Below are 10005 nucleotides of genomic sequence, written 5' to 3'. Positions count from 1 at the left end.
CGCGCCAGCTGGGGCTGTGGCTCGGGCAGCGGAACCCCTCTCGGCTCTGTTTCCGTATCTGGACAGGAACAAGCAAGGCAGATCCCCAGCGGCCCCACAGGTGCTGGGGGGCAGCAAGGCGAAGTGCTGATGAATATTCATGAGGGGCCGGCGCCGTGGATGCGGTTTCCTTGGCAACGGGGCTCCGGAGGCGTCGGCAGCCGCAGGCTCTCTCCGGCAAAGGCGGGCGGCTCGCTCCCGCGATGCTGATGCCGTCTTCGACCCTGCTCTGCCCTCCCAGCCCTGGTACCAGGACCCTCCCGGCCCGCCCCTCTCCCCGCTGACCTGAGGAAACTTCGCTCCTCAGGGGTCTCCGCAGGGTCCGTGCCGCTCATGGCCGAGGTGAGCGGGTGCGCGGCCTCCGTTCAGCTGAGGCCTTTTTAGCGCAGCAGGGGGGCGGGGTGACCCTCCTCCCGCCCATCAGAGTGCGCGCCAATCGGGAGGCGCCGCGAAGGCGCTGCGCGTGCCCATTGGCCGGCGTGTGTGGGCCGACTTAACTCTTCCCGATCTGATTGGAGCCGCCACCAGAGGGCGGAGGGAAGCGAAGAGCTCGGACAGCAGCGGGGAAACTAAGTCCCGGGTAGTGGTGAGAGGCGGGCCTGCTGCTGCCGGAGCTGGGGGATCCCGGTCTGGGGGACCGCAGGGGTCGGGGCGGACAGACAGGAGCCGGTCGGGCCACACGCACGTTTATTCCGAGCGGCGCCCTACGCCGAGAACCACATGAAGCCGTAGCTGGCGTTGAAGACCTCCTCTGGCGTGCGCAGTGCGTACAGCTCGCCGATGTCTGGGGTCACCCAGCGAGTGGTGTGGAACACGGACTCGCCCACCTGAGGACCAGGACAGAGGGATGCGAGGGGCGCTGGGCCAGGCCCACCCGCTCCCCAGAACCCGGCTCTCCCGGAGCCCCTCACCTTCCAGCCGGGCACGTCCTTCATGATGATGGCCTCCTCCTCCAGGTTCTCCCTCAGCATCCGCAGGACCCTGGGGTGGGTGGGGGTTAGCAGCCTCCCTCCAGCCCTCCCTCCCTCCGTTTCCCTTTTTATTTTGCGGTGCTGCAGGTGGAACCCAGAGCCTATGCATGCTAGGCAAGCGCTCACCACTGAGCCGCACAATCCCCCACCTCGTTTTAACATTGTATTTTGAGACACAGTCTAAGTTGCCCAGGCTGATCTAAAACTTGCAATCCTCCTGCCTCAGCCTCCTCAGGAGCTGAAATGAAAGGCTGGCAACCACGCCAAGCCCCCTCTCCCTGTCCTCCTTCCCTCTGGCAAACTCCTATCCTGGCTCCTGCCCCAGCCCCACTGCCCCCTCCTCCAGGAAGCCTTTCTCTCCCCTCTAGGTCTGTGATCATCTCCCGCCTGCTCCAATCCTACCTGCGGTCCCTCTCAGCCTGCAACAGCGGCATCAGCGCGATGCGGGCCTCCAAGTCCTCGATCTGCAGGCGCCTGTGGAACCCAAAGGCGACGCTGGGGTCACAGGAGGCTGCCATATGGGGTGGGGAGGAGAGGGCTCGGGTGGTGGCAGGCGGAAGGGATGCTGGGCTGGACAGCAGCCAGGTAGGAGGGCCAGAGGGCGGGCAGCTGGCGAGCGCACTCAGGACTGTTGGCTTCACACTTTCTCTTCAATTAAAAACTTCTCCCCTCTAAAAATAGCCCAGCCTGATGACCTCGGTGCACGGGGGGGACAGTCATCACGGGGCTCTGGGCCTTACAGAACCACGTCCGCTTGTCTCAAAATAACTACAGGGTGCAAGCAGGCGAGGGCGGTTCTCTCTTCTCCCTGTGCCCAGTAATTTTCAAGATCCTCACTGGCAGGGAGGTGACCAGCAGCCCAGGGAGCAAGCGGCCTCATCTGCTAGTCCCTGCGCCACGCCCACATGCCCTGGCTCTATAGCCCCATTGCCTGGGGGGGTACTATGCACACCCAGCCCCGGCTCCTGCTCGCTGGTCTTTGAGGGGAAAGCTTAGAAATGTACTCGGGGCCAGAACATGTGCACCGTGGGGCTTGGACTGCACAGCCGCCCAAGGGCAGATGCGCCTAAGCTCACCAGCCCCAGGGACAGGACACCAAACCGCAACACCTGACCACACCACCCACAGGCCGCCGGCTCTACCTGCGTTCACGATTCCACTTTGCCATGCTCCAGTACCCGTAGAGCAAGGTCCCGATGCCCAGGGCGAACATGCTGTAGCCTGCGGGGACAGGGACACGGGGCTCGCTCACACTCGGCCACTCCAGCAAGGGCCAGCCCGACGGGCGCCACCCAGAGATGCCTGCAAGGGGGCAGGTCCATGCCCTCCTGCCAGGCGTCTGGGCTTTCCTCTCCCACCCGGAGGATCGCAGCGGGGTGGCCCTGGTTCTGTCATCTCCCAGAAGTGGCCAGTCCCCACTAGGGCGGCTCTGACAGTGTCCACGGCTGGGTCCCACCAGGGCCACCACCCGCATGCTGCAGAGGGCTGTACGCGGCCACCAGAGGAAGGCAGTGCCCCGCAGGGGTGGCACTGTGACTTCCTGGCCCAGCTGGGTAGGGCCTTGCATGCTCCAGGGGAGGGACAGAGGCTCCATGAATATTTCCTGAGGATCAGCAGGAGCCTGGCTCTAATCCAACCCGGAGGATGGATGGCTGGACCGGCTCACCGCACCCCAAATCCCGCAGCTGCAGTTCACACCCAGTAGGTGACTACTGATGCCGTGATGAGGACGTGGGGTGGCACAGGGTCCGCCGAGGGCAGCCAATGTCCCTGTCCTTCCCTTTGCTTTTCAGCAGGCCTCCGGCACAGGGCTGGCCGGCACCTCTGCTAGATCCGGAAGTGAATGAGAAAAGGGTTCAGGTTCCTACTGTGTCGTTCCATCTGCTAGAAACTCGTGCTAAGAGGCCGGCGGGGAATGCACGCCTGTCATGCCAGCACTCGGGAGGTTGAGGCAGGAATGCAGAGTCAAATCCAGCCTGGGGAACTTAGCAAAACCCTGTCTCAAAAAATAAAAAGGGCTGGGAATGTAGCTCAGCGTGAAGTCCCTGGGTTTAATCCCTAGCACCAAAAAAACCAAAACAGCAATAAGAAAAACTCAGTCAGTGCACAGACGAGAACAGGCAGCCTTGGGCGATGGTAACACTCCCCAAGTCCATGCAGCACACTGAGTGTATCGCCCCCTGCAGGGTTCACGTGGATGGATGCACCGGGGCCAGAATGGCCCAAAGGACTCTGGAAAAGTGGGACAAAGTTGCAGAGCTCACAAGTGCCTGGCTCCCAACGAACCACGCAGCTGTGTGTACAGCACAGCATGGTCCTAGCACTCGAGGACACGTTCAGCAGTGGGACGGAAATAAACCCGCATATTTATGGTCAATTGATTCTGGACAAGGGAGCCAAGACAATTCAATGCGGAAGAACAGCCTTTGCACTAAATGGGACAACTGGACAGCCACGTGCGGAGCGGCCAGGCGATGTCCTTAGCTCATACACAAAAATCAACTCAGATCAAAGGCTGCACTGCACCAGCTGAAACTCTCTCAGGAGAAAACCTACACGGGCCCAGGCCTGTGGCACACGCCGGTCACCCCAGCACTCGAGGCTGAAGCAGGAGGATCACCTTGAGTTCGAGGTCGGCCTGGGCTACACAGTGAGTTCAATACCAGCTGGAACTACAGAGCAAGATCCTGTCTCAAAGACACAGCTAGACAGTGACGTGTTATAATGTGAACCTCGAAGCATACACCAGGCATTAAAGGCCACGGAGTGTATGAATTAATCTATAGGAAATGTGAAGAACAAATTCACAGAGACAGGAAGTAGATTAGTAGCTGCCAGAGAGACAGGGGGTGTGGCTTCACTGTGGGGCGATCCCTGTGCTCTACCTGTGGCTGCTGGTGATGATCACACTCTGTGCATACACTAAATATCAGGAGCCTGGCTGTGTATAGTGGTCCACACCTGTGGTCCCAGCACTCTGGGAGGCTGAGGCAGGAGGATGGCAAATTCAAGCCCAGCCCGGACACTACAGTGAGACCTTGTCTCAAAATAAAAGGCTAGAAAAGATTAAAACTAGACCCTTATCTTTCACCATGCACTAAACTAAAAGCCAAGTGGATTAAAGATCTAAACATTAAAACAAACACTAAACTTGCTGGAAGATAAGTTAGGTAGAACTCTCAAAGACACTGGCATAGGAAAAGATTTTATGAACAAATCCTTAGTAGCATGGGAACCAGCACAAAGAATCAACAACTAGGGGCCGGGGATTTGGCTCAGTGGTTTTGTTACCTGCCTTGCAAGTGCAAGGGCCTGAGCTTGATCTCTGGTACCAAAAGAGAATCAACAACTGGGATCTCATCCTATTAAAAAGCTGCAGTACAAGAGAAATCACCAACAGAGCTAAGAGACAATCCACAGTGTGGGAAAAATTTTTATCATCTGTTCCTCAGACAAAGGTGTATTATCTAGAATATATAAAGAACTCAAAAATAAGACCCAATTCAAAAATGGGCATCTGAAATGCACAGACATTTCTCAAAGAAGTAAAAACAGCAAATAAATATATGAAAAAATGTTCAACATCACTCACTGGTCATTCAAGAGAAGCAGATGAAAACAACACTGAGATTTCACCTCACCCCACAAAGAATGGCTGCTAGCAAGAAATCAACCAAAAACAAATGCTGGCAGGGCTGTGGGGAGAAAGGAACCCTTCTCCATTGTTGGTGGGAGTGCAGACTGGTGCAACCACTATGGAAATCAATATGGAGATACCTCAAAGAACTAGGAATAAAGGTCCCATTTGACCCAGCTATCCCTCTGCTTGGTATCTTTCCAAAAGAATTAAAAGCATCATAGCACAGTGATATATGCTCACCCATGTTTATATTGGCACAGTTTGTAATAGCTAAAACTTGGAAACAGCCCAAATGGAGACTAAATAAGAAAGATGTAGTACTATTCAGTCATAAAGAATGAGAAACTGAAAAGGAAAAAAAAAAAAAAAAAAAAAGAAAAACTAGAGATATTTATAGCTAAATGGATGCACATTGAGTCTATACTTTTGTTTGTTTGTTTGTTTTTTTGAGACAGGGTCTCACTATTCAGTTGAGACTGACCTGGAACTCACTATGTACCCCAGGCTGGTCTCGAACTCACAGCAATCCTCCCGCCTCAGCCTCCCGAGTGCTGGAATTACAGGCGTGCACCACCACGCCCTGCCTGAGTGTATACTCTTAAGTGAAATAAATAGGACACACCTGTGTAAATACTGAATAGTTTTTCTGGTGTGAAAAACAAAGTGTAAATAAGATTCAAATGGTACAATTAATAATGTGAAATAGGAAGAAAAAGGGGAAGTGGGTAGGGGAAAGGAAAGAAGGGAAAAGAAAAAATATGAGAAAAGGAAAAATGGAAACAAAGTCTGTAAATACGGAAGGGTGGAGGGGGTGAAGGGAAGCTAGGGGTATGGGGAAAAATAAGAACCAAAATATATCATGTAAAGGTACAAGATCCCAATGATGAATGTAACTATTATATTCCTAAAAACTGCCAATAAATTCAATTTAAAAAAAAAAAAAGGCTAGAGATGTAACTCAAGAGTAAAGGTCCTGGGCTGGGGATTAAGCTCAGTGGTGCTGTGCCTGCTTCCCAAGCGCAAGGTCCTCAGTTCAATCCCCAGTACAAAAAAAAAAAAAAAGGCCCTGGATTTAATTCCCCGTTGGAAAAAAATAAAACTGCCAATAAATTCAATTTAAAAAAAAAAAAAGGCTAGAGATGTAACTCAAGAGTAAAGGTCCTGGGCTGGGGATTAAGCTCAGTGGTGCTGTGCCTGCTTCCCAAGCGCAAGGTCCTCAGTTCAATCCCCAGTACAAAAAAAAAAAAAAAGGCCCTGGATTTAATTCCCAGTACTGGAAAAAAAAAGCACTCAGTGAACTGGACACATTTACTATGTGTGTGCATATGTGTACTTATAGTCTTTATTTTTCTCTGTGATGCTGAGGATGGAATCCAGGGCTTGGTGCATGCTAAGCAAGTGCTATACCACTGTGCTATACCCCATCTCCACATACCTTTTTTTTTTTTTTCCAGTACTGGGGTTTGAACTCAGGACTTTGTGCTTGCTAGGAAGGCTCAGTCATGTACTATTTTTTGAGACAAGGTCTCACTATACAGTCCGGGCTGGCCTTGAACTCACTAGCCCAGGAAGGCCTCAAGTTTCAGTGATCCTCCTGCCTCAGCCTCTGGAGTGCTGGTATGACAGGCGTGTGCCGCCACACCCAGCAGCCCCACACTTTTTACAAGTCAATTGTGCTGTATGCTATATTAAGTTCACTAAGATGCAAGACTGAAGGGTGACTTAGGAGGCTGTGGAGAGGGAAGAGCTGGTGTTGGTGAGTGGCAGTGTGGACTGACAGTGGCCTGCGCTCCCTGGTCAAAGGCAGTGACAAGTGGTCCAGGTGGAGGGCGGAGTGGGTACCAGGCTTGGGGCCCCAAAGCCTTGGACAGGACGGTGGTGTGGCTGACAGGCGGCTGCTTACCTGGTCAGAGCTGGGCTGAGGATGGGGTGTGGCAGTTGGGGAGCAGGACCTAGGCATACTCAATGAGAGTTCAAAGCCAGCCTGGGCTATTCAGCAAGACCCTGTCTCCGAAGAAACAAAAAAGTAGCCAGGTGTGATGACACATGCACGTAATCCCAGCACTCAGGAGTCTGAGGCCAGCCTGGGTGGGCTACATCGAGAATTACAGGCCAGCCTGGACTACACAGCAAGATCCTGTCTCAAAAAACAAAAGAAAGAAAAGGAAAAAATTTCATTTAGCTCAGTGGCTCTGCACCCACCTTGCAAGCACAAGGTCTTAAATTCAATCCCAGTACAAAGAAAAAAAAAGAAGGCAGAAATGAGAATAGAGGTGAGTGGTAGAGTACCTGCCTCAGTCTGCCTGTCTCAGTTCAAACCCCAGACCTACAAAAAAATCCAACAACACATTTTAAGGATTCCAAGGCCAGAGGGTCTCAGTTGCCAGGACAATGATTTACAAATGTAAAATGTTTTTAGCGCTGAGCTGTGCCAAAACAGGCTGCAGGGTAGATTTGGGATTGAAGGAACACAATGTGATCAAAGGCTTTTTTTTTTCTTCTTGAGACACTGGGCCTGGAACCCAGGCTTTCTAACTGCCAGGCAGTCAGAGCAAGCTCCACTGGGGGGGGGGGCGCGGGCAACACAATTCATCTCTCTCTCTCTCTCTCTCTCTCTCTGAGGGTCTAGGAGTTGAACACACAGCTTTCTCTCTGAGCTAAACCCCCAGCCCTTTTTTCATCGAGACAGGGTCTTCCTATGTGGCTCAGGCTGGCCTTGAACTCACAGCTATCTTCTTGCCTTCGCCTCTTTAGTGCTACGATTACAGGCGTGTGCTACCACTATGCCCGGCCTTTTTAAAGTTTTGTTGTTGTTGTTGTTTTGTTTTGTTTTGTTTTGTTTTTTAAGACAGGGTCTCACTATGTAGTGGAAACTGACCTGGAACTAAGTAGCCCTGGCTGGTTTCGAACTCACAGGGATCCTCCTGCCTCAGCCTCCCAAGTGCTGGGATTATAGGCATGCGCCATCACACCCGGCTGCCAGCCTTTTTAAAGTTTATTTTGAGACAGGGCCTTTTATGTTACCCAGGCTGGGTTCCCTTGCAGTTGTTTTGCTTCAGGTGCCCAGCATGCCAGGCTCACAGGTGTGTGCCACCACATCCAACTAGAACTCTTTATTTTTAACTCATAGACATGATTTTTACCCTGTCATCTTCCAGTTCTTGACACCGTGTGGTACCTTTTGTTGTGCCAGGTGTTGCTCTCCTCAGCAGTCTCCTAGTCACACATCCTTAACACACTGGCTGAAGAAGAGAGAGGAAGTCCCCCCTGTGGTGGCTCAGCCTTTGTGTGCCTGAATTCAGTAAACGGCCACTGGACCATTGAGTGGTCTGTGGCTTTCAACTTGCAGTGAGCCTCCTGCTTCAGCCTCCCAAATGACAGGTGTGGGCTACCACATCCAGCTCCCGAATGTTTTGTAACTGAGACATAATTTGCATAACATGCACAGGGTTTTGTTTTTTTGGAGACAGGGTCTTGTTATGTCGCTCAGGCTAGCCTTGAACTCGTAACCATCCTTCTGCCTCAGCCTCCGGAGTGCTGGGATTACAGGCATGGGCCAACACACCCATCTTAAACTACTTTTAAATTTTCATATTTTCCTTTACTCTGAGGTCTAAGTACGGGCACCTTTTATGTTCTCTTTTATGTTTTCCTGCGAGAAATCCAATAATGAAATGTAAATGTTACTTCAAATGTTGGAAAAACTTAATACTGTTTCTTGGGGCATTTTCTTGGGGAGCGGGGCTGTGAGGGAGAAATCCGGGCACAGAACAGCTCACAGATTCCCTCTGGGTCCCAGCCGGCCTTGGGTGACCCCGGGACGGTCGCTGCCTCAGTTTAACTCACTGTAAAAGGGGAGCGGTTAACAGGACCAAACTTCCGGGCTGAAGGGAGGGAGCAGACACTAAGCTGCAGTTACTCAGCAGCTACCATCGTTGTTACTAAAGCCACTGGGGACCCCCCGGACTCTGCCTCTGGTCACAGCTCCGGGTAAACTGAGGCCCTCTCGTATCGCCGGCTTCCGCCCCTGCCGCAGCGCGCTAAAGGCCCAGACCCTGAGACCGCTGCGCATGGCGACACTAACCCGAAAGTCCTCGGCGCGGCAGGTTCCGTTTGTAGTCGATGGGGCCGTAGCCCCCCGGCGGAGGCATGTCCTGCTTCACCTTCGGTGCCGCCATCCTCCAGAACCTCGCACTTCCGGTTCCGGGAGGAAGTGACGCAAACATTCACCGCCCAGCTAAGTGTGGCGGAAGCTGCAGCGAAGCTCTCCCGTAGCTCTGGGAACCTAAAGTCCCCGTCCTAGTTCTTCCAGGACTCAGGAGAGATCAGGCGGCCGGCCTGGTTTTGACCGCGGTTTCCGTGGAGCCCTCATTTGCTGCTCCTCCAGACAGGGCGTGACTTGATCATTGTTAGCACCTACAGCCTGCCCGGGTGCTCTGGACCTTGTGCTAAAAGCCCTCGCGTCCAGCTTCCTTCTGGAGTTGGGCGGGGCAGTCTGAAACGCCAAGCTCGTGGGGTGGGGGTGTCGGGAGGCAGGTCCCCAAGTTACGCCCCCCCATTCCGTTTTCTGTCCCCTCGGGGATTCTATGGGCACCTGAGGGCTCCGGGTGGTCACCAGCTGGTCACCAGCTGGGCACACAAAGTTCGGAGGAACTCAGGAGAAAGCGCTCCAATCCCAGGAGCAGCCTCTTCGCCGGGTGGTGGCCCCTGCCCTTTTCTAGTGGCCTCTTGTCAAGAACTGCGGGTACACTGAGTCACAAAGCACGAGGCTCTAGGGAGCAGCCCCCTGGGGTGGGGCCCGGCTGGAGTGACGCCCACAGTCACTTCACAAGGCAGAAATTGTTACCCAGGCGATACAAGCCGCGGCGCCGGCAGAGTCCGGGGAGTGGGCGCATGGGGCCGCGGGGCTGCAGGTGCCGAGCGCCATGGGTTAGGCCTGAAATCGGAGTCCGGCCGCCCCCCGACAGCCGCCTCCTGCTCCCCGTGCGCCCTCGGGCGCCACCATGTCGGGCGACAAACTCCTGAGCGAACTCGGCTATAAGCTGGGCCGCACGATCGGCGAGGGCAGCTACTCCAAGGTGAAGGTGGCCACCTCCAAGAAGTACAAGGGCACGGTGGCCATCAAGGTGGTGGACCGGCGCCGCGCGCCTCCAGACTTCGTCAACAAGTTCCTGCCGCGGGAGCTGTCCATCCTGCGGGGCGTGCGGCACCCGCACATCGTGCACGTCTTCGAGTTCATCGAGGTGTGCAACGGGAAGCTGTACATCGTCATGGAGGCGGCCGCCACCGACCTGCTACAAGCGGTGCAGCGAAACGGGCGCATCCCCGGGGCGCAGGCGCGCGACCTCTTCGCGC

General features: G+C 54.0%; 3 protein-coding genes across 3 annotated transcripts in view; 1 reads left to right on the top strand and 2 right to left on the bottom strand.

Moving 5' to 3' along the window:
• Yjefn3 (YjeF N-terminal domain containing 3) overlaps positions 1-513 on the bottom strand; it is a gene marked incomplete at its 3' end in the record, with an annotated part of 3399 nt that extends 2886 nt beyond the window's left edge. The window contains exon 1 of the mRNA XM_033759520.1: positions 325-513. Within this exon, the coding sequence (XP_033615411.1) occupies positions 325-374 (50 nt within the window). The remainder of the gene's footprint in view (positions 1-324) is intronic.
• Positions 514-648: 135 nt separating this feature from the next.
• On the bottom strand, positions 649-8905 carry Ndufa13 (NADH:ubiquinone oxidoreductase subunit A13). The gene is made up of 5 exons (XM_010606513.3): positions 8735-8905; positions 2153-2231; positions 1413-1484; positions 951-1020; positions 649-866 (listed from the first exon to the last, which is right to left on the bottom strand). Exons 1-5 carry the CDS (start codon positions 8874-8876, stop codon positions 744-746), a joined length of 486 nt encoding a protein of 161 aa, XP_010604815.1. The 5' UTR covers positions 8877-8905; the 3' UTR covers positions 649-743.
• A 748-nt stretch (positions 8906-9653) lies between these two features.
• Tssk6 (testis specific serine kinase 6) overlaps positions 9654-10005 on the top strand; it is a 963-nt gene continuing 611 nt past the window's right edge. Inside the window, exon 1 of the mRNA XM_010606511.2 lies at positions 9654-9998. Within this exon, the coding sequence (XP_010604813.1) occupies positions 9654-9998 (345 nt within the window). The remainder of the gene's footprint in view (positions 9999-10005) is intronic.

The sequence above is a fragment of the Fukomys damarensis genome, unplaced genomic scaffold (assembly GCF_012274545.1).
Source record: "Fukomys damarensis isolate Sample0158 unplaced genomic scaffold, DMR_v1.0_HiC HiC_scaffold_37, whole genome shotgun sequence".
Taxonomy (NCBI): domain Eukaryota; kingdom Metazoa; phylum Chordata; class Mammalia; order Rodentia; family Bathyergidae; genus Fukomys; species Fukomys damarensis.
The sequence above is the reverse complement of the archived record's forward strand: the minus strand, read 5'-3'. Positions and strand labels throughout refer to the sequence as shown.

Coding starts and splice junctions, on each gene's coding strand:
- Ndufa13 (XM_010606513.3), bottom strand. CDS start 8,876: ATGTTTGCGTCACTTCCTCCCGGAACCGGAAGTGCGAGGTTCTGGAGG. Junction 1,485..2,152: donor AAGTGGAATCGTGAACGCAG/GTAGAGCCGGCG, acceptor TGGGTTCCACAG/GCGCCTGCAGATCGAGGACT. Junction 867..950: donor AGGACGTGCCCGGCTGGAAG/GTGAGGGGCTCC, acceptor CCTGGTCCTCAG/GTGGGCGAGTCCGTGTTCCA.